The sequence below is a fragment of the Astyanax mexicanus genome, chromosome 22, assembly GCF_023375975.1.
Source record: "Astyanax mexicanus isolate ESR-SI-001 chromosome 22, AstMex3_surface, whole genome shotgun sequence".
Taxonomy (NCBI): domain Eukaryota; kingdom Metazoa; phylum Chordata; class Actinopteri; order Characiformes; family Acestrorhamphidae; genus Astyanax; species Astyanax mexicanus.
Window position 1 is genome coordinate 1,010,183 of NC_064429.1, and position 24,818 is coordinate 1,035,000.

At 38.7% G+C, this 24,818-nt stretch overlaps 1 protein-coding gene across 1 annotated transcript in view; it reads left to right on the forward strand.

Annotated features, from left to right (window-relative positions):
• Nucleotides 1–639: 639 nt before the first annotated feature.
• LOC125780468 (DNA topoisomerase 2-beta-like) overlaps nucleotides 640–24,818 on the forward strand; it is a 62,663-nt gene continuing 38,484 nt past the window's right edge. The window contains exons 1-4 of the mRNA XM_049470833.1: nucleotides 640–870; nucleotides 962–1,012; nucleotides 4,715–4,831; nucleotides 5,926–6,016. Of these exons, the coding sequence (XP_049326790.1) occupies nucleotides 986–1,012; nucleotides 4,715–4,831; nucleotides 5,926–6,016 (235 nt within the window). The 5' untranslated portion in view covers nucleotides 640–870; nucleotides 962–985. The remainder of the gene's footprint in view (nucleotides 871–961; nucleotides 1,013–4,714; nucleotides 4,832–5,925; nucleotides 6,017–24,818) is intronic.

Here is a 24,818-nt window from a genome sequence, read left to right on the forward strand (position 1 = left end):
TCTTTCATAACAAACTCTCAACATCGGAAAAACACATCACATGGTTGGTCATCTGTATCGAAAAATTCACAACTGACCAACAATTTGTATCCAGTGATTGTGTTTTTAGACAGATTATTACATAATTAAAAATGAGAAGGACATTGGGCTATCAAAATAATAAAGGTAACGCATGGGACTTTTTACAATTTTAGAAAGTAAGTATACTTTGTATTTAGTATTTTCTCAGCGCTGACTTTTTTTTTATATAAATGATTGTATGATTTATGTAAATAATTAATTTATTATAATGTATTGAAATATTACCTTTTTGCTATGTATGTGATGAATATATGTTATCAATAAAGTTTCTCTTTAAAAAAAAAAGTCAGGTGTGAAATGGGATTGGTCTTTCACTCCTGCGTTCTCCTAAACTCTGGTCCAGGTGGCCCCAGTGCTGGATAATTGCTGGAGTGTTCTGATTGGTGCTTTGAGCAGAGCACGTGAACAGGCTGTGGATTAATTAACACGAACAACAGGGGGGCAGCTGGAAACAGTATGTGAACAGTCCTGACTGCTGATTGGCCTATTCTCGCTGATTTGAAAGCCTCCAGACCAATAATACCGCGCGTACCGCGGTCGGTTGGTTGGGGCTGTTCAGACCACTTCTCCAGTGGGCGGATCCGCGAGGGGATCTCTCGGGCTCTGATTGGTCTATTGCAGCTCACAGTGGGTCTTATATCCAATTGGACGATCTTGGTGTCAATCAGTGGACGGACCGTTCAGAATTCGTAAGCAGTTTCGGTGAACGTTTTTTTTAACGTAAACCTGTGGCGGGAGTAACAGTTATTCGGCGGTTGGTCGGTCGGTCGGTCGGTCGATTGTCTGCAGGTAAAGGAGGTGTTTGAGAGGTGTGCTCTGAGGTCGGAAGTTTATCTTAATTTTCGCTAGTAAAGGTGGATTTGTTTGTGTTTTAATAAAGGAAACAGAGGCTGAATTGGGAAACATGGCTGAAACCGGCGCAGGGCTGAAGGTAATGGATCATCTTTATTTCTCTGTCTAAGTTTAGAGTTTTTCTGCATTTTTAAACAACTAGCTTTAACTCTTCACTTTAGAATTTTCATCTTTATTAATCTCGTTTTATTCAGTCACAACAGCTCCTGTAGTTACTGTGTAGTTAATGAACTGATTAACAGCGAAGATAATCCAGGTCCTGAAAGTTAAAATCCGCTCAGGGATTTGGTTCTGGGCCCAGCCGCCCAGGTAAATTAGTTAAAAAGTGAATCCAGGGATGGATGGATTTGAACTTTTTAGGACCTGGATCACCCCCGTGTATTACCTGTTAATTAACAGATTAAGTAACTAACATATGCTGTAAATGTACATGTGCATGTTTCTTACAACCAAAGACCAATTTTATATAGTTTAATGTACATTTATTAGCCTCAAACGTCGACTGAAGACACATCTTTTTAAAGAGTTCCTAAACAAAAAAAAAAGCTTCCTAGGGTCCTAAACACGATTAAGCTCTATGTATCTCTAGCTTTGGACATCTGAAGTAAGGTAAATGTAAAATGTAAATGTAGCCTGAAATGAAACAGAGTTAATAGGAGACACACGTGCAGAGGTTATTTCCAGGAGTTTCTAGGCTACTTATCTAGATTCACTACACTCTAAAACAACTGACATTTTTACAGTAATATGTTGCTCTGTGACAATAACATGTTGCGGTCCTGAATAAAACACTTAAAATAACATGCAAATATAGAAGAGAATGTAGATATTTGACCATGCATTTATAAAAATTCTATTTACACATTAATAAAAGTATGTATGAATTAATCCCTGTTTGTTAATAACAGATTGATGTGTTTGTGCTTGTTAGAGTAATATCTTCTCTAATTTGATATGATATGGTGATTAAAGCTGTAGTTTAGGGTCTTTAGCTGTTATTCTCACAACACCGGGATGCAGCTTTCAGCTAAATGCTAGCTAGGCTAACAGACTTCGGGTGTTAGTGGAGATGCTAACTGTTTCAGAGCTGAATTAATCCCTGTTTATTAATAACAGGTTGATGTGTTTGTGCTGGTTAGATTATTAACTCCTCTAATTTGATATGATATGGTGATTAAAGCTGTGGTTTACTCGAGTCTGTAGCTGTTATTCTCAACACTGGGATGAAGCTTTCGGCTAAATGCTAGCTAGGTTAACAGACTGAAAAGATCCCCCCCCCCCCTCTCTGAACGTGTTTCTACGTAAAGTTAAGGCGCTTTTATCAAGAAGACGATGTGCGCGCGCTGCTGAGAGGGGTGTTCTTTCTGTCATGGGTGCTGAATTCGGCACAACACCGGCGCTACCTGAGATAAAGTCTTACTCTAGAGCAGGGGCGCAGATGGAAATTTTGAACTGGGGGGACCAAGCTGTAAAATATATATATATATATATATATATATATATATATATATATATATATATATATATATATATATATGCTGCAATAAACTTTAGAATATTGTTATTGTTATATGTTATTGTTTTTTGTTTCTTCATTGCTACAGCCTAGGCAAGACCAGGAAGACAACGTTAACATTTTACATCTTTTAATTTCAGTTAACAGCGACTGCTTACTAAAATAACATCGTAATAACATCATACATAAAATCAATTTATTCAAATAAATCCGGCCGCCGCACTGTGTCCAGTCCAGCCACTGTGTCTGTAGTCTACAGGCAGTTACCAGCTCCTTAGAACCCCGGACTTGAGAAGGTGCGTTAAATTGGAAACTGGAACACGGAGCTCCGAACAATGGAACCTCTGAACTGAACGCTTCCTAGTTTAAAATCGAGGGCATTGTGGAACACAGAACTCCACAAACGTGCAGTTAATTAAATTAAAACCCCACTGTTTATTAAAAATATACACATATACAATATGTTATTAAATGTAATTTTATATACACAACCTTCCATCACTTATTTTCTCCAGTTTTACTTACAACATGAATTTGCTTTTCTAGTGTAATTCATTCATTTCCTGAGTAAAAAATATCTCAAATAGAGAATTAGCCTCCTACTGTAAAGAAAACCTGGCATTATCCTGCCCGGAGCTAATTGTATACTGTAAAATATTTATTTTAATTACTGAATTTATCATTAATAATTTAATATATAATTTAAAAATATCTTTAATAAAATTATATTTTAAAAGCCATTGCGCTCAAAAAATATGAGGCAAATGATCCGGTGTGATTTTAAAGGATTTTTTTTTCATCTTGCACCAGACCAAACACACATGATATGAAGAGTACTATTCTTCTGATTTAAGAAAAACCTGAAATTAGCCTGGCCCGAGCTGATTTTAGACTGTAAAATGAATTAGAAACATGGCACACGAGCCATTTTGCACAAATATAATGAATATAAAGCTGATATTTCAATGTGACTTTGAAGGATATTTCCTCTTGCACTAGACCAAATACACATGATCTGTAGAGTTCTCGTTTCCTACCTAAAGTAAAATTAACTGGCAACATGGTACACGAGTCACTTTGCACAAAAAAGCCACTGTTTCAGTACAATTTTGAAGAACTTTTTCATCACAAATACTTTTTCAGACCAAATACACATGAGATGAAGAGTTCTAGTCTTCTACTTTAAGGAAAACATGGAATTAGCCTGGCCCGAGCTGATTTTATACTTCAAAATGAACTGGCAACATGGCATAACGAGACATTGTGCACAAAAATAGCCACTGTTCCAGTGTGATTTTTAAGGACTTTTTTTATCCTGGGCCAGAACAAATACACATGATCTGATGAGTTTTAGTCTCCGAATTTAAGAAAAACCTAGAATTATCCTGGCCCAAGCTAATTTTAGACTTTAAAATGAATTGACAACATGGCATAGAGAGCCATTTTGCACAGAAATAATGAATATAAAGCCAGTGATTCCAGTGATTTTGAGAATACTAAAACTCTTCATCTCATGTGTATTTGGTCTGAAAAAAAAGTCCTTCGAATATCAGATTTATATTAATTTTTTTGTGCATTATGGATCGGTGTGCCATGTTTCTAATTCATTTTACAGTCTAAAATCAGCTCGGGCCAGGCTGATTTCAGGTTTTTCTTAAATTAGAAGAATAGTACTCTTCATATCATGTGTATTTGGTCCTTTAAAATCACACCGGATCATCTGCCTCATATTTTTTGAGCGCAATGGCTTTTAAAATATAATTTTATTAAAGATATTTTTTTATCATATATTAAATTATTAATGATAAATTCAGTAATTAAAATAAATATTTTACAGTATACAATTAGCTCCGGGCAGGATAATGCCAGGTTTTCTTTACAGTAGGAGGCTAATTCTCTATTTGAGATATTTTTTACTCAGGAAATGAATGAATTACACTAGAACAGCAAATTCATGTTGTAAGTAAAACTGGAGAAAATAAGTGATGGAAGGTCGTGTATATAAAATTACATTTAATAATATATTGTATATTTACATTGTTAATAAACAGCTGTACTGATCTCCTTCAGTGTTGATCTGTGAGGTGTTTAATATAAACAGCGGGTGTTTGTGAAAGCTCCCTTTAGTTCACGGTGCTTCAGTGAAGCGGGAGCTGCGAATATCAAACCAACTCCAGCCTCGTGTTTAAATCAGCAGCAGAAATCTGCTCTCTACTGTGTAGTATGTGATGTTCTGCACTTTCCTCTTTTCCTCTTATTTCTTAGTCCCACGGTGAGAACACAGCCCTGAGCTCGCTTCAGGAACATGATCAGAAGGCTCAGCTGGAGGACATTCTGCTCAGACCCCACAACTACGTCGGCTCTGTGGAGCCGCTCACACAGGTAGGTCCCCAGAGCGGACGCTCCTGCACTGCACTGAAAAATTAAAAAGTTACTTTAGTTCAGTAATTCAGTTCAAAATGTGAAACTCATTATATAGATGTTTATTTATTTTATTGTTGATTATGATTTACAGCCAATGAAAACCCAAAAATCAGTGTATCAGAAAATTAGAATATTATATAATAAGACCAATTGGTACTTTCTGCAGTGTGGGCAGTGTGCCAAGTTCTGCTGGAAAATAAAATCCACATCTCCATAAAAGTCGTCAGCAGAGGGAAGCTGTAAGATATGAAGTGCTGTTAAATTTTGTGGAAAAACAAAACTGCACTGACTTTAGACTTGATAATAAAACACAGTGGATCAACAGCAGCAGATGACAGACATGACTCTCCAAACCATCACTGATCATCAGTAAATTTTACATTTTATTTGTAAATTAAGAGATCAGAGTCTGGAGGAAGAGTGGAGAGACACACAGTCCAAACTGCTCGAGGTCTAGTGTGAAGTTTCCACCAATCAGTGATGGTTTGGAGAGTCATGTCTGTCATCTGCTGCTGTTGATCCACTGTGTTTTATTATCAAGTCTAAAGTCAGTGCAGTTTTGTTTTCCCACAAAATCTTACAGCACTTCATGCTTCTTTCCTCTGCTGACAACTTTAAACAGATGCAGATTTCATTTTCCAGCAGGACTTAGCAAATTACCCACACTGCTAAATTTACCAACTGGTCTTCATATAATAATCTAATTTTCTGAGTTTCTGAATTTTGGCCATAATTATCAACAATAAAATAAATAAACGCTTATAATAGATCACTCTGTGTTTAATACATCTATATGATATGAGTTTCACATTTTGAACTGAATTACTGAAATACAGTAACTTTTTCAAAGATATTGTAATATTTTGAGATGGCCCTGTATAGATTTATATATTGCAGTAGAGTTTCTGTCCTTTTCACCAGATCTGATCAGAACAGGTCGTTTGTAACGGTGCTGATCTATTAGTATCCAGTACTGGAGAGAAAAGAACTGGTATCAGATGGAGCTTTGAGATGTTGCAGGTCCTGTGATGTTCCTCGTTCTTCTCCTTTAGAAAATGTGGGTGTTTGATGCAGAGGTGGGACTGAACTGTCGGGAGGTGACATTCGTTCCTGGCCTCTTGAAGATATTTGATGAGATCCTGGGTATGTGGATGTGGATGAACCAGTGTTAGTTTTGGCAACATATGTTGATTTAGTTTTAGTCATAATTTAGTGATCTGAACTGTATTTAGTTTTAGTCTAGTCTAAAACTAGTCAATTTAGTCAGCTAAAATGTAAAGAGTGTAAGTGTAAATGCTTTTTCATAAATTCCCTTGAATTATTAACTATACACTTATAAAAAAAACATTTATTAACCAGTTGTGTAATATTGTTAATGTTCGAATGTAAAATATATTTATATATGATTTAATGTATATTATTATTGTAGGTATGAGACTATAAATAGTTTACATTTAAAAGTTTGTTCTAGAAATCATTTGAATGGTTAAATTATAGTTTGAACAGAGCTGTAGACGTAAAAATTCAGATTTTAAAAAAGCTAGTTTTATCTCCAGCACTAATCCAGGACACCTACTGTATAAATGATAGCAAAAACACACACACACACACACACTGTCCTGTCGAGATGCTCTCAGGATGTACTGAGAGACTTCATGAGTTAAAGTGAGAAACGTATGAGAAAGTGCTGTAGGAAATTTTACACAGACTTTTGGGTTTAATACAGATTCACTTATTTTACTGTTATAATTTCTGATCACTAGCTGTATGTTTCCCACTGTGGGATTAAACAGATGATCTGATCTGAATGAGTGAGTTAATCTGTATCAGTAACTTTAACTTTACAGAACAGCAGTGGTGTGTTTTAGTTAAAAACACCATCAGATCATTAAATAACATTAGCATTAAAACGCTGAGAGACTCCGGTCTGCAGAAGCTGAAAGATTTGTGGTGTTTTTACCGGAGATGATCTCCCGCATGGTTTTTACAGGCTGTCTTGTTTTTTGCGACGTTAAAGGAGAAATATATATCTCTCCTCTGTGGAGTGAACTTCCAGTCGAGCCCCTAAATAACGACAGTTCACAGGCGATACGTTCCTCCCCGGTTTTGTATCCGCGCTGCTGCAGGAGAGACAGGTTCTGATTGGATCAATACCCCACTTGTCCCGCCTCTCCACCTCCGCTAAAGTAGTAGTGATTGGATCTCTTCCTAACTGGTCCCTATCTTTCACTAAACTAAATCAGGTCTGGGGTGCGCTTCCCGTACAATGACGGAGCCTAGCACTGAACTAACGTGGTTCGATGCATCGTTAAACTAACTAACATCTGAAGCACCACCGTTTCCTGAAACCATGACATTTTTCATCAACGAAATTAACACTGGGATTAAGTCAGTACAGCAGCTCTGATATGTATCTGCACTGCTTTTATTCAGGAAGCGACTCTTATTCTGTAACTTAAAAGTTTGATGCTGACTGTTCGGAGTCACTGTCACTGCCATCTGGCTGAAGTGTGAGGCAACAGGACTGTGCGTTATTATTAAAAGTGAATTATGGGACACTTTGTCTAAGTTACACAGTAATTCATGTTTTTAACATATCTGCTATTTTTTATCAGTGTACACCAGCAGTAGAGCTGGGCCATATGGCACAAAAAATAAATCTTTGATTAAAAAAAAAAACAGATTTTCTATTTAAATCGATTTTTTCCCTACTAAAAATCTAATTAAAGATGATAAAGAAATTGTTAAAAACTAGTTTTTATTTGATTAGTTTTCACTTAAATGTCCCCTTTGTGGTTAAAGTGCAACCAGAAACAAGCAAAAAAAAAAAACAATTGTAAACTGTGAAAACATCTAGTAACGTTTAGAAAGCTTTCTCCAACATAGTTCAGGTACTGACACAATGCACCCCAAACTTAAATAAATAAATAAATAAACAAACACAGTCTCAAAAAACAAATAGAAAGAAATAACATGTGGCCCTTTTTGATAAAACTTACAAAATAGAAAACAAGTTAAATTTAATGTGCTATTAAGTAAAAAGTTTTCCCCATTGGGCTTGAATTGCAAAACAAAGCTTTTAAATAAGTGCCAGTGTTCTATAAAATGAGATGATCTTTTCTCATGAATATGAAACAAATCATAAACTGTAGTGCATCCAGAACCTGGTACACGATTGGAAGATGTGTCAGGGATGGTCGCTTGTTTGGATGGTGTGCTGGTGCTGCTATATAAGTCTATAAATTATATAATATAACTTCAAATCATGAAACAGTATGCTATGTTTGTTGAAAAAAGTATGTTTTCGCAGACACTTTTAGTATTAGATTAATGTATAATATACAGTACTGTGCTAACGTTTTAGGCACCAAAGTAAATTACATATATTACATATATTATGTTCAGTTCCTTCAGCAGCTCACCTGATTTACCAATTTACCAAACTAGGTGTTGATATGATGAGAAATAACTCTGTTAAACTCAGATGAGGAGAGATTAGGAGATGTTTTAAAAAAAACTGTAAAAGCTCTGCTTTTTGTAAAATTGCTGTTTGTATTTATTGTATTTTTAGTGTTTTACTGAGCTAATAATCACACTTTTTCTTTACTGAAATCCCCACAGGTGCCTAAAACTTTTGCACAGTACTGTATGTTTCATTCAGAAATATGTTGTTCATAACAGAAATATTTTAAATGTAAGAAATAAATTGTGCAATATACGGATAATATATGCTTTCAAATGAGCTTTTTTATACCAGATCAGCTTCTAGAGACGAATATCGCACAGGAACCTGGACACTGCTCCCTCTCCCTGTATCCTCCTCTCTCTGTATTCTCCTCTCCCTGTATCCTCCTCTCTCTGTATTCTCCTCTCTCTGTATTCTCCTCTCTCTGTATCCTCCTCTTTCTGTATTCTCCTCTCTCTGTATCCTCCTCTCTCTGTATCCTCCTCTCTCTGTATTCTCCTCTCTCTGTATCCTCCTCTTTCTGTATTCTCCTCTCTCTGTATTCTCCTCTCCCTGTATCCTCCTCTCTCTGTATCCTCCTCTCCCTGTATCCTCCTCTTTCTGTATTCTCCTCTCTCTGTATCCTCCTCTCTCTGTATCCTCCTCTCTCTGTATTCTCCTCTCTCTGTATCCTCCTCTTTCTGTATTCTCCTCTCTCTGTATCCTCCTCTCTCTGTATTCTCCTCTCTCTGTATCCTCCTCTCTCTGTATTCTCCTCTCCCTGTATCCTCCTCTCTCTGTATTCTCCTCTCTCTGTATTCTCCTCTCTCTGTATCCTCCTCTTTCTGTATTCTCCTCTCTCTGTATCCTCCTCTCCCTGTATCCTCCTCTCTCTGTATCCTCCTCTCTCTGTATTCTCCTCTCTCTGTATTCTCCTCTCTCTGTATTCTCCTCTCTCTGTATCCTCCTCTCCCTGTATCCTCCTCTCTCTGTATTCTCCTCTCTCTGTATTCTCCTCTCTCTGTATCCTCCTCTCCCTGTATCCTCCTCTCTCTGTATTCTCCTCTCTCTGTATTCTCCTCTCTCTGTATCCTCCTCTCCCTGTATTCTCCTCTCTCTGTATCCTCCTCTCCCTGTATCCTCCTCTCTCTGTATCCTCCTCTCTCTGTATTCTCCTCTCTCTGTATTCTCCTCTCTCTGTATTCTCCTCTCTCTGTATCCTCCTCTCCCTGTATCCTCCTCTCTCTGTATTCTCCTCTCTCTGTATTCTCCTCTCTCTGTATCCTCCTCTCTCTGTATCCTCCTCTCCCTGTATCCTCCTCTCCCTGTATTCTCCTCTCTCTGTATCCTCCTCTCTCTGTATCCTCCTCTCTCTGTATCCTCCTCTCCCTGTATCCTCCTCTCTCTGTATCCTCCTCTCTCTGTATTCTCCTCTCTCTGTATCCTCCTCTCTCTGTATCCTCCTCTCTCTGTATTCTCCTCTCTCTGTATCCTCCTCTCCCTGTGTTCTCCTCTCTCTGTATCCTCCTCTCTCTGTATCCTCCTCTCTCTGTATTCTCCTCTCCCTGTATCCTCCTCTCTCTGTATTCTCCTCTCTCTGTATTCTCCTCTCTCTGTATCCTCCTCTCCCTGTATCCTCCTCTCTCTGTATTCTCCTCTCTCTGTATCCTCCTCTCCCTGTATTCTCCTCTCTCTGTATTCTCCTCTCTCTGTATTCTCCTCTCTCTGTATCCTCCTCTCTCTGTATTCTCCTCTCCCTGTATCCTCCTCTCTCTGTATCCTCCTCTCTCTGTATCCTCCTCTCCCTGTATCCTCCTCTCTCTGTATTCTCCTCTCTCTGTATCCTCCTCTCTCTGTATCCTCCTCTCCCTGTGTTCTCCTCTCTCTGTACCCTCCTCTCTCTGTATCCTCCTCTCTCTGTATTCTCCTCTCCCTGTATCCTCCTCTCTCTGTATTCTCCTCTCCCTGTATTCTCCTCTCCCTGTATCCTCCTCTCCCTGTATTCTCCTCTCTCTGTATCCTCCTCTCTCTGTATTCTCCTCTCCCTGTATTCTCCTCTCTCTGTATCCTCCTCTCCCTGTATTCTCCTCTCTCTGTATTCTCCTCTCCCTGTATCCTCCTCTCTCTGTATTCTCCTCTCTCTGTATTCTCCTCTCTCTGTATCCTCCTCTCTCTGTATTCTCCTCTCTCTGTATCCTCCTCTCTCTGTATCCTCCTCTCTCTGTATCCTCCTCTCTCTGTATCCTCCTCTCCCTGTGTCCTCCTCTCTCTGTATTCTCCTCTCTCTGTATTCTCCTCTCTCTGTATCCTCCTCTCCCTGTATTCTCCTCTCTCTGTATCCTCCTCTCCCTGTATTCTCCTCTCCCTGTATCCTCCTCTCCCTGTATTCTCCTCTCTCTGTATTCTCCTCTCTCTGTATTCTCCTCTCCCTGTATTCTCCTCTCTCTGTATCCTCCTCTCTCTGTATTCTCCTCTCTCTGTATCCTCCTCTCTCTGTATCCTCCTCTCCCTGTGTCCTCCTCTCTCTGTATTCTCCTCTCTCTGTATTCTCCTCTCCCTGTATTCTCCTCTCCCTGTATCCTCCTCTCCCTGTGTTCTCCTCTCCCTGTATCCTCCTCTCCCTGTATCCTCCTCTCCCTGTGTTCTCCTCTCTCTGTATTCTCCTCTCCCTGTGTCCTCCTCTCTGTGTTCTCCTCTCTCTGTATTCTCCTCTCCCTGTGTCCTCCTCTCTCTGTATTCTCCTCTCTCTGTATTCTCCTCTCCCTGTATTCTCCTCTCTCTGTATCCTCCTCTCCCTGTATCCTCCTCTCCCTGTATCCTCCTCTCCCTGTGTTCTCCTCTCTCTGTATTCTCCTCTCCCTGTGTCCTCCTCTCTCTGTATTCTCCTCTCTCTGTATTCCCCTCTCTCTGTATTCTCCTCTCCCTGTGTCTTCCTCTCTCTGTATTCCCCTCTCTCTGTGTTCTCCTCTCTCTGTATTCCCCTCTCTCTGTGTTCTCCTCTCTCTGTATCCTCCTCTCTCTGTATTCTCCTCTCTCTGTATTCTCCTCTCCCTGTATTCTCCTCTCCCTGTATTCCCCTCTCTCTGTGTTCTCCTCTCTCTGTATCCTCCTCTCTCTGTATTCTCCTCTCCCTGTATTCTCCTCTCCCTGTATCCTCCTCTCCCTGTGTTCTCCTCTCTCTGTATCCTCCTCTCCCTGTATCCTCCTCTCCCTGTATCCTCCTCTCCCTGTATCCTCCTCTCTCTGTATTCTCCTCTCCCTGTATCCTCCTCTCTCTGTATTCTCCTCTCTCTGTATTCTCCTCTCTCTGTATCCTCCTCTCTCTGTATTCTCCTCTCCCTGTATCCTCCTCTCTCTGTATTCTCCTCTCTCTGTATTCTCCTCTCCCTGTATCCTCCTCTCTCTGTATTCTCCTCTCCCTGTGTCCTCCTCTCTCTGTATTCTCCTCTCTCTGTATTCTCCTCTCTCTGTATCCTCCTCTCCCTGTATCCTCCTCTCTCTGTATCCTCCTCTCTCTGTATTCTCCTCTCCCTGTATCCTCCTCTCTCTGTATTCTCCTCTCCCTGTATCCTCCTCTCTCTGTATTCTCCTCTCCCTGTGTCCTCCTCTCTCTGTATTCTCCTCTCTCTGTATTCTCCTCTCTCTGTATCCTCCTCTCTCTGTATCCTCCTCTCTCTGTATTCTCCTCTCCCTGTATCCTCCTCTCTCTGTATTCTCCTCTCCCTGTATCCTCCTCTCTCTGTATTCTCCTCTCCCTGTGTCCTCCTCTCTCTGTATTCTCCTCTCTCTGTATTCTCCTCTCTCTGTATCCTCCTCTCCCTGTATCCTCCTCTCTCTGTATCCTCCTCTCTCTGTATTCTCCTCTCCCTGTATCCTCCTCTCTCTGTATTCTCCTCTCCCTGTATCCTCCTCTCTCTGTATTCTCCTCTCCCTGTGTTCTCCTCTCTCTGTACCCTCCTCTCTCTGTATCCTCCTCTCTCTGTATTCTCCTCTCTCTGTATTCTCCTCTCCCTGTATCCTCCTCTCTCTGTATTCTCCTCTCCCTGTGTCCTCCTCTCTCTGTATCCTCCTCTCCCTGTATCCTCCTCTCTCTGTATTCTCCTCTCTCTGTATTCTCCTCTCCCTGTATCCTCCTCTCTCTGTATCCTCCTCTCTCTGTATCCTCCTCTCCCTGTGTTCTCCTCTCTCTGTATTCTCCTCTCTCTGTATCCTCCTCTCTCTGTATCCTCCTCTCTCTGTATCCTCCTCTCCCTGTATTCTCAAATCGCGTCCCGGATCAATTCAATACGTAACGCCTATTTTACTGCCCAAATACGGGACGATTACAGATTTCAAGGGACGGTTGGTAACCCTAGTGTGTGTGTGTGTGTGTGTGTGCGCACGCACGCACGGAAGAGAGAGAGAGGGGCGGGGCTAAGCTCGTCTTAAAGTTACTGTAAATTTGCTTTAGGTATAAAATGTAAATTAGGTATAAAATGTTTCAGACGGTGTGTTTAATGCCAGTGACAAATACAGTGGCCCACCGTAAACACATTGCTGGATTACTGACCGGGCCAGTGGGGCCAGCGGGGGGGCCCTGGCCGAAAACTTTTTGCGATGCCTATCAACATTTATGGTACAATATATTTTTATTTCCTCCATTTTAAGGATCCTCTGACTTTTAGGGAATTGACCCCAGGGCCTCTTGGGGGCCCTAGCCATGCTTTTGGGGCCCCTAGCCATGCTTTTGGGGGCCCTAGCCATGCTTTTGGGGGCCCTAGCCATGCTTTTGGGCCCCTTAGGAAAATGGGTGAGGCGTTGTGGCACTGCTCTGACTTTGACTTCTGGCTATTAGGGGTCCTAGGAAAGAGGGGGGCATATTTTTAGAGGGCCCTGGTTATGAGAGCCCCTACCAGGGGGCCCTAGAGAAGAGCAGGGCATACCATTAGAGGGCCCTTGATCACGAGGGCCCCTGCTATGGGGCCCTTGACTTCCATAGAAGTCGTTTACCATGGCTCCTTGACTTTCTAGGGACCTACAAATTCAGGCCCTTACTTAATGTTTCTGAATTTGTATTGTTTAAAAATTATTATGGTCAATTTCTCTTAAGCGCAGAGACACAAATTAATTTAGCAATTTTGCAATTATTTAAATTTAAGACAAAATTGCTTGTCTGATGAATGTTATCTTTGACACCGATTAAATTGAGTGAATTTGGCCAAGGGTGTGATTTCACTTATGTGAAAACAACAAGCCATTTGACTAGTTTCATGTTTCCTCTTTATTAAACAACAGTAAAGAGACCAGTGGTCAGTCTAGTTCTGAAGGAATGCATGAAAGGAAAAGTGCGTTTTCAACAGAACTGCAAGCTAATTTTACTGAGAAGCACTATTTTGATTTGGTGACAAATGATGAAACAGCGAGTGGTTTTGTTGTAGTAGCTGTGTATGCGTGTAACCCTGATATTTAGTTTGAGGATTATTTATTGGAAAACATATTTTATTCAGCTTGTTATTCAATGACAGTTTGACATGACTTGACATGTTTCAAGGCAGTGTGAAGGGGTCTTGACAATAATTAAACTTGATTTAATATCATTAACACAGCATTTTTAATATACTCAAATCCTTTCCCCTGTCTCACACACACACACACACACACACACACAAAACAGCATTTTTGTAGTAGATAGTGGCTGCCCCTCCCCCACCCTCTCACTCAGTGGTGAAAAATTGTTACATTGCCCTAAATTCCCACAGGGGCTGAGCCAATCAGGTGTTGCAAGAACTTCCTTGTGAATATGCAGGATCTATATAAAACCCCCTGCCAGTATCAAAACTCCTCACATTCAGACAGTTCAGCTTGCGAACTTGCTCTGTGCTTTTACTACAACTTTTACCTTGCTATTACCAGATCAGCAACCAACAGCCTTTTTAAAGGCTCATTGCCCTTTATACTGCATTATATTATTTTATAATATATATAAATATTTTTATATTATATTATACTATACTATATTGCATATATTCTGTTACATTCTTTTCATAGTCTTTTCAAAGGCTTATTTATATATTATATTATATTATATTACATGATATAATATTACATTACTATATTTACTATATTACACTTTGAAAGGTTCACAGCCTTTTTCAAGGCTAGTGTAACGTTGCTAACTAGCAACTCACAGCTTTTTTAAAAGCTTATTGTTATTTGCATTACATTATTGATAAAAGTAGAAGTGTACGCTTTATAATAGTACATACATACAATACATTTACAAAAACAACAATTTATAGCTAAATAGTTATAGGTCAGCCTTTTTTTATTATTACATATTGTATCTGGTTCTACAATTTTGTGATTGTATTTTTTTCCTGAACATACAACATAGAAACAACATAGTAAGTATTGGATAGGAATAGGAATTTGCAAAAGTGATAAAGGAAGCAAAAATGATTAAGGAAGCAAATCAGGCAGATTTCCTGAAAAGCGTACCTTTGATCTCAAACTTCTTTGAGAAACCGCTGGATATGAGTGAGACAAGTATTGCTAATGTTTGCAGTGATCAGAGTTCAAGCAATGAAGATGTGATCACCACTGGCTTAGTGGTCAGTGACTATGTACCTTTGCAGACCCAGTCAGGTGCAGAGCAGGAATGCCAGCCCTGGCAGGCTACCACAGACCAGCAGCAGAAAGACCATGAAAGGAAAGTGTCAGACCCACAATCAGACCAGCCAGCTGCATCGTGTGAGTGTCGTTTTTCAAAGGAGGAGGGCAAGAACCCCAACTCCTGGTGTGAAACGGTCAACGACCCTGCTTTATGGCCCAGTACCTTTACCGACCAAGCCAAGTCGATTCTTGTTAGTAGAGGAGAAACTGCATTTCAAAACAGAAGTGCTAAGTACCCAGCCTCAGTCAGGGATAGAGGCATTGGGGGTACCAGTAGGAGCTTTACAAATGCTCTACTCAGTTGCTCTCTACCCAACGGGCAAACTGTGACTAGGCAGTGGCTACTTTACTCTCCTTCAACTGGCTGTGTGTATTGTTTTGCTTGCAAACTGTTTTCCAGTAAGCACAATACTTTTGTTCATGGATTTTCTGACTGGAAACATTCGGAGCGGATTGGTGAGCATGATGGGAGTGTGGAGCATAGGGCTTGCATGCTAGCATTATATAATCGCTCCAGAGGCACAGCAACAATTGATTCTGATATTGTCAAACAAATTGATGCAGAAAGACAATACTAGCGGGAAGTTTTGAAAAGAGTTGTTGCAGTCATCCAGTTTTTGGGGGAGAGGGGACTTGCTTTCAGGGGAGATGATGAGCTATTAGGATCAGCCCACAATGGTAATTTTTTGGGCATCATAGAACTCTTAGCCAAATTTGACCCATTCCTAGCTGAGCACCTCCAAAGGTTTGGAGGTAAGGGAAAAGGTTCTGTGTCCTACTTATCATCAACAGGGTGTGAAGAATTTATCCATTTGATGGGACAGAGAACAAAGCAGGCAATTGTTAATGAGATCAAAGAATCAAAATACTTCTCTGTTATAGTTGACTCCACTCCAGACCTTGCTCATGTGGACCAACCTACTTTTATTTTCAGGTTTGTTAATAATGACGGACATGTAGTTGAGCGTTTTCTAGCTTTTGAGCCTATTGAAAACCATAGTGGGGACAGTTTGGCAGAGTGTGTCGTTGCTATGGTGGAGAATCTGGGTCTAGACTTATCCAACTGTAGGGCCAGTCATATGATAATGCAAGTAACATGTCGGGAGAGTACAATGGAGTCCAAGCTCATCTTAAACAAAGAAACCCTATGATTTGTTATGTCCCCTGTGCAGCACATTCACTGAATTTAGTTGGTGTCAATGCTGTTGACAGTAGCCCAGAAGCTGGACATTTTTTTGGCTTTGTACAGGCAATGTACACATTTTGTGCATCATCTACACACAGGTGGGGAAAGGTTTTCCGTGATACTGATATCAAACTCACACTGAAATCACTGTCAGGTACTCGATGGAGCGCACGAGCTGAGTCAACTAAGGCTCTTTGGAAATATTATGCACAACTGAGAGAGGCATTGAATGATATGTCTAAAGATATGGAGGAGAAATGTGTAACTCGAAGTGAAGCCTCTGCACTCTGTGACAAATTGGACACGTTGGAGATGGCCTTCATGGCATACTTCTGGGACACAATACTACAGAGGTTCCAAGCCACAAGCCTGCAGCTGCAGAAGCATGATATTGACATATGTACAGCTACACAACTTCTCTTGACTTTACGAGACTTTGTGGCAGCACAGAGAGATAACTTTGAGGTGTTTTAAGGGGCAGCTTTAAATGTCACCACTGCTGTCTCCCAAGAGTACAGGCATGACCTCCAGCGTACAAAGAAGCGCACAATTATGTCTGATGATAGTGCAGAGCCAGATGTAGCATTTAACGGAAAGGACAAGTTTCGGATTGAAAACTTTCAATGTTGTCATTGACAAACTTGTGTCCTGTCTCAACCACCGTTTGAATGCATGCACACACTTAACTGAGCTGTTTGATGTTCTTTTCATGCCTGACAATATGTCCAACAGTGAGCTCACTTTAAAGGCTAACTCACTCGCTGCAGCATATCCTTCAGATCTGAATATGAGCCTGGCGGATCAATTGATACAATACAAATCATTCATAACAGAATAGAAAAATTTAGTTAGTGACTGGTTGTTTAATGTATTACTTTATTTATGTTTTTTTTTAGGGGGGGGGAGGTGCGCATGGGGGCGGGGGGGGCCCTGTGCAACTCTTTGCCCTGGGGCCCAGACTATCCTTAATCCGTCCTTGCGTAAACATCTAATCCAGGCAGAGAACTATGGTTAGCAGAGCACTAGCTAACGTTAGCAGCAAGCTAGCTAACATACTAACATTAGCAGAAAGATAGCTAACATACTAAGATTAGCAGAAAGCTAGCTAACATACTAATATTAGCAGAAAGCTAGCTAACATACTAAGATTAGCAGAAAGATAGCTAACATACTAAGATTAGCAGAAAGATAGCTAACATACTAACATTAGCAGAAAGTTAGCTAACATACTAACATTAGCAGAAAGCTAGCTAACATACTACGATTAGCAGAAAGCTAGCTAACATACTAAGATTAGCAGAAAGCTAGCTAACATATTAATATTAGCAGAAAGCTAGCTAACATACTAACATTAGCAGAAAGCTAGCTAACATACTAACATTAGAAGAAAGCTAGCTAATATACTAACATTAGCAGAAAGCTAGCTAACATACTAACATTAGCAGAAAGCTAGCTAACATACTAAGATTAGCAGAAAGCTAGCTAACATACTAAGATTAGCAGAAAGTTAGCTAACATAATAACATTAGCAGAAAGCTAGCTAACATACTAACATTAGCAGAAAGTTAGCTAACATACTAACATTAGCAGAAAGCTAGCTATTATACTAACATTAGCAGAAAGCTAGCTAACATACTACGATTAGCAGAAAGCTAGCTAACATACTAAGATTAGCAGAAAGCCAGCTAACATACTAAGATTAGCAGAAAGTTAGCTAACATACTAACATTAGCAGAAAGTTAGCTAACATAATAACATTAGCAGAAAGCTAGCTAACATACTAACATTAGCAGAAAGCTAGCTAACATACTAAGATTAGCAGAAAGCTAGCTAACATACTAAGATTTGCAGAAAGTTAGCTAACATAACATTAGCAGAAAGCTAGCTAACAAACTAACATTAGCAGAAAGCTAGTTAACACACTAACATTAGCAGAAAGGTAGCTAACATACTAACATTAGCAGAAAGCTAGCTACATACTAACATTAGCAGAAAGCTAGCTAACATAATAACATTAGCAGAAAGCTAGCTAACATACTAACATTAGCAGAAAGCTAGCTATTATACTAACATTAGCAGAAAGCTAGCTAACATACTACGATTAGCAGAAAGCTAGCTAACATACTAAGATTAGCAGAAAGCTAGTTAACATACTAACATTAGCAGAAAGCTAGCTATTATACTAACATTAGCAGAAAGCTAGCTAACATACTACGATTAGCAGAAAGCTAGCTAACATACTAAGATTAGCAGAAAGTTAGCTAACATAATAACATTAGCAGAAAGCTAGCTAACATACTAAGATTAGCAGAAAGCTAGCTAACATACTAAGATTAGCAGAAAGTTAGCTAACATAATAACATTAGCAGAAAGCTAGCTAACATACTAACATTAGCAGAAAGTTAGCTAACATACTAACATTAGCAGAAAGTTAGCTAACATAATAACATTAGCAGAAAGCTAGCTAACATACTAACATTAGCAGAAAGCTAGCTAACATACTAAGATTAGCAGAAAGCTAGCTAACATACTAAGATTTGCAGAAAGTTAGCTAACATAACATTAGCAGAAAGCTAGCTAACAAACTAACATTAGCAGAAAGCTAGTTAACACACTAACATTAGCAGAAAGGTAGCTAACATACTAACATTAGCAGAAAGCTAGCTAACATACTAACATTAGCAGAAAGCTAGCTAACATACTAAGATTAGCAGAAAGCTAGCTAACATACTAAGATTTGCAGAAAGTTAGCTAACATAACATTAGCAGAAAGCTAGCTAACAAACTAACATTAGCAGAAAGCTAGTTAACACACTAACATTAGCAGAAAGGTAGCTAACATACTAACATTAGCAGAAAGCTAGCTACATACTAACATTAGCAGAAAGCTAGCTAACATAATAACATTAGCAGAAAGCTAGCTAACATACTAACATTAGCAGAAAGCTAGCTATTATACTAACATTAGCAGAAAGCTAGCTAACATACTACGATTAGCAGAAAGCTAGCTAACATACTAAGATTAGCAGAAAGCTAGTTAACATACTAACATTAGCAGAAAGCTAGCTATTATACTAACATTAGCAGAAAGCTAGCTAACATACTACGATTAGCAGAAAGCTAGCTAACATACTAAGATTAGCAGAAAGTTAGCTAACATAATAACATTAGCAGAAAGCTAGCTAACATACTAAGATTAGCAGAAAGCTAGCTAACATACTAAGATTAGCAGAAAGTTAGCTAACATAATAACATTAGCAGAAAGCTAGCTAACATACTAACATTAGCAGAAAGTTAGCTAACATACTAACATTAGCAGAAAGCTAGCTATTATACTAACATTAGCAGAAAGCTAGCTAACATACTACGATTAGCAGAAAGCTAGCTAACATACTAAGATTAGCAGAAAGCCAGCTAACATACTAAGATTAGCAGAAAGTTAGCTAACATACTAAGATTAGCAGAAAGTTAGCTAACATACTAACATTAGCAGAAAGTTAGCTAACATAATAACATTAGCAGAAAGCTAGCTAACATACTAAGATTAGCAGAAAGTTAGCTAACATACTAACATTAGCAGAAAGTTAGCTAACATAATAACATTAGCAGAAAGCTAGCTAACATACTAAGATTAGCAGAAAGTTAGCTAACATACTAACATTAGCAGAAAGCTAGCTAACATACTAAGATTAGCAGAAAGCCAGCTAACATACTAAGATTAGCAGAAAGTTAGCTAACATACTAACATTAGCAGAAAGTTAGCTAACATAATAACATTAGCAGAAAGCTAGCTAACATACTAACATTAGCAGAAAGCTAGCTAACATACTAAGATTAGCAGAAAGCTAGCTAACATACTAAGATTTGCAGAAAGTTAGCTAACATAACATTAGCAGAAAGCTAGCTAACAAACTAACATTAGCAGAAAGCTAGTTAACACACTAACATTAGCAGAAAGGTAGCTAACATACTAACATTAGCAGAAAGCTAGCTACATACTAACATTAGCAGAAAGCTAGCTAACATAATAACATTAGCAGAAAGCTAGCTAACATACTAACATTAGCAGAAAGCTAGCTATTATACTAACATTAGCAGAAAGCTAGCTAACATACTACGATTAGCAGAAAGCTAGCTAACATACTAAGATTAGCAGAAAGCTAGTTAACATACTAACATTAGCAGAAAGCTAGCTATTATACTAACATTAGCAGAAAGCTAGCTAACATACTACGATTAGCAGAAAGCTAGCTAACATACTAAGATTAGCAGAAAGTTAGCTAACATAATAACATTAGCAGAAAGTTAGCTAACATATTAACATTAGCAGAAAGCTAGCTATTATACTAACATTAGCAGAAAGCTAGCTAATATACTAAGATTAGCAGAAAGCTTGCTAACATACTAAGATTAGCAGAAAGTTAGCTAACATAACATTAGCAGAAAGCTAGCTATTATACTAACATTAGCAGAAAGCTAGCTAACATACTACGATTAGCAGAAAGCTAGCTAACATACCAAGATTAGCAGAAAGCTAGCTAACATACTAACATTAGCAGAAAGCTAGCTATTATACTAACATTAGCAGAAAGCTAGCTAACATACTACGATTAGCAGAAAGCTAGCTAACATACTAAGATTAGCAGAAAGTTAGCTAACATAATAACATTAGCAGAAAGTTAGCTAACATAATAACATTAGCAGAAAGCTAGCTATTATACTAACATTAGCAGAAAGCTAGCTAATATACTAAGATTAGCAGAAAGCTTGCTAATATACTAAGATTAGCAGAAAGTTAGCTAACATAACATTAGCAGAAAGTTAGCTAACATACTAACATTAGCAGAAAGCTAGCTAACATACTAACATTAGCAGAAAGCTAGCTAACATACTAAGATTAGCAGAAAGTAATTGTTGTAGAAAAGAAATGAAAGATGGGTCCACACCAATCCGTGTATCATTCGTTCATTTGATATTCAATTGAGAATCAAAATCGGAAAATTAAAAAACCAATTCGTTTTTTCGTTTTTTCGTTTTTGAATAGAATACCAAAAAACGAATAACGGCTTGTATTTTGTATTTTTATTTGGTTATCCAAACAAAAATTGGAAATTTAAAAAACGGACCAGGAGCCGAATTTGATTTTGATTTTGAACTTGACCCATTTGTGTGCCCCGGAAGTTACTGATTTGTTTATTCTTGGTGGGTTTCTGTTGCGCGGGAGTTCACTGCAGTGTTATCTACACAGTCTGTATTGCTGTAGGCTTTGGATGGAGTTGAGGATGGAGAGTTTTATCTTGTTCAGAGGAACTAAACGCGTTGCAGTGAAAGAAGACGATATGACAACAGAAAAAATCGGCAGGATCTTTCAGGTGTTTGTCTAACGTTCCGTAGCTAAATGTCATATTTAGTAGGCGGCAATTCACAGAATAACATTAACTAAATATGACATTTAGCTACGGAACGTTAGACAAACACCTGAAAGATCCTGCCGATTTTTTCTGTTGTCATATCGTCTTCTTTCACTGCAACGCGTTTAGTTCCTCTGAACAAGATAAAACTCTCCATCCTCAACTCCATCCAAAGCCTACAGCAATACAGACTGTGTAGATAACACTGCAGTGAACTCCCGCGCAACAGAAACCCACCAAGAATAAACAAATCAGTAACTTCCGGGGCACACAAATGGGTCAAGTTCAAAATCAAAATCAAATTCGGCTCCTGGTCCGTTTTTTAAATTTCCAATTTTTGTTTGGATAACCAAATAAAAATACAAAATACAAGCCGTTATTCGTTTTTTGGTATTCTATTCAAAAACGAAAAAACGAAAAAACGAATTGGTTTTTTAATTTTCCGATTTTGATTCTCAATTGAATATCAAATGAACGAATGATACACGGATTCACACCCACCCCTCATCCGGGGTACAACTCCCCTACGTGCTCGTTTTGATAGAGAGTCGCAGACCGGTGGAGTGAAGTTGGAAGCAAACCAAGTATTTATTACTGAATTCAGGAGAACCAATACATACAAGACAGTTAACAGCCATCCCAGCATAAGTTCTGACCCCGTCTGATCTGACTCCATGTTTTATACCCCAAATGACGTGAAACCTGCTGATGAGGCGTTACTAACGATTAGCTCATGTTAATATGCATAATTTCACGTGTTAGTACTCAAGTTTCACGTGTCTGACCGGACCACTAGTGTTTGGCCTTGACTGTGTTCTTCCAGAATGGAACATCGTGGCACTATCTGTGTGTGTGCGTCACCTCCCTCTTTGAAGCCGCTGCAGGTTCCCCCACACACAGAAGGCCGCTTTGATCTAAAAGCCTCCTCTGTAGAAATTTAGTCTCGTACCGAGTGTACCAGTCGAGTTAATGACCATTAGTTAGGGTCATGCAGTGAATGAAATGCTTCAAGCATGAGCTACACACGTCACACAATAGATTTCATATGTTATATGTTAATGTGTTAATAACGCGTGGTTAGTCCGCCATACAATAGATCCTATGTGTTAGTAAATGCCTTATGTATCATGTGGGTTAATTTGTCATATAATAGATGTGTTAGTCACATGCCTGATCAAAAAATGTTTTACTATATGTGTAAAGAATATATTTTGTGGTTATTGGTTAATCTTCTATATAAATGTATGTAAAGTACAATGTGAGTATTGATTAATGCATATAAAATACAAGGTTTCACACAATGATTATGTACTTATAGATACTAAGTTAAGTAATCATAACTGAAAGATATTTGTCAATACACCCAATAAACAGTTACTCTTCACCAGCTAACATACTAACATTAGCAGAAAGCTAGCTAACATACTAACAGTAGTGGTGAACTAGCTAACATAGTAGGTATAAAAGTACCTTTACTTTGCTAAAATTGTACTCAAGTAAAAGTAAAAGTACCCATCTTAAAATCTATTCGAGTAGAAGTAAAAAAGTACTCAATTTAAAATGTAATTTGAGTAAAAGTTATATAGTTACTTGTAATTATTTGATGTAAAAACGTACAACAAATCATAATTAAATGGTTTTAAATTAATTATTATTCAACATAATAATTTGAACCTTTCAGGCAGTATTTGTTCAGACCCCCCCCCCATAAAACATCAAGAACAAGTGGTATAGGTTTCTACTGTTAAAAGTTATGATCATAAAGGTGTCTATAAATTGTATTTTAATAGTTTTACGTTATTTTTTTTAACTTGCCATTGCTTTGCTTTAACTGCTATTTACATATTTTTAACATTCAAGCAGATTGTTTAATGTTTCCAATAAAAACTTAAGGAAATATCATTAAAAACAGAAAAAATACCAAAAAATGCCTTAAAGAAGCACATATCGATGGGTAGCATAACTCGACAGAACACCGGTTCTGTTTGTGTGCAACAACAAACTTTTAAAATATAAAATAAATAAATTGAGAACATAACTTTTTATGTGCGTAACTATAGGGACACTATTTAAACCATGGGGTCATTTTGACTTAAATTGAACAGTGTTTGCTGGTGCCTTTCTTATGAGTGAAAGGAAGTCAGGTCATCCAAACAGTTAAACCCCACTTATTATTATATTTATCTAATGATCACTGGACACTGTATTCCTTAAAAATATAAACATTTTGACACAAAATACACAGAAATCTGTATACACATTTTTAATCTGACAAATAATTCCTTAGATTATTTTTTTATTATTATTTTTTATTTTTACAGATTTCTGTGTATTTTGTGTTAAAATGTTTATATATTTGTGAGGAATACCGTGCCCAGTGATCTCCCGGAGATATTGTGGATCAACAAATCAAAATAAATAAGCATGTATTTAATCATTAGATATATTAGAAAAAATATAAGAATTTAATATATTCTGTATTTAGATTTGTTATTTAAATTGCCATAAATATATAATTATTCTTTCGACAAAACTCTCAACTTACTAAAAAACTTACTAATGGAGCAAACCACAATAGTCTACTAAAATAAGCTCTGCCCCATGCACTGACATCTTCTGCCAAAATAAGAACCAGATAATCCCATAATTACCTGTAAAATATCAGTCTGAGGAGATGAGTGGGGGATGAAGGACTGTGAGACGGGCGGGCAGTGTTGCTCTCCTGATCCACGTGGTCTGATATCAGAGAGCCCCCGCGCGCCACAGAAACACCAACACGTTTTACAGTTTAACTTCTAATCATCTCCACTGACCCCCTCTTCACACTCTCACCTGTGTTTTTACTGCGATGTCTCAGAGTACTTACTGTCTGTAGTGGAGACTTAAAAAGGCGCAGGGTTTTAGAGCAGCGCCTGTGTGTGTGTGTGTGTGTGTGTGTGTGTGTGTGTGTGTGTATGTGTGTTAGAGTTAGTGTGTGTGTGTATGTGTGTTAGGGTTAGTGTGTGAGGGCGGGAGTGTGTCTGTAGTTGTGGGGGGGAGGGGTTTAGTGTGAGTGTGTGTGTGTGAGGGCGGGAGTGTGTCTGTAGTTGTGGGGGGGAGGGGTTTAGTGTGAGTGTGTGTGTGTGTGAGGGCGGGAGTGTGTCTGTAGTTGTGGGGGGGAGGGGTTTAGTGTGAGTGTGTGTGTGTGAGGGCGGGAGTGTGTCTGTAGTTGTGGGGGGGAGGGGTTTAGTGTGAGTGTGTGTGTGTGAGGGC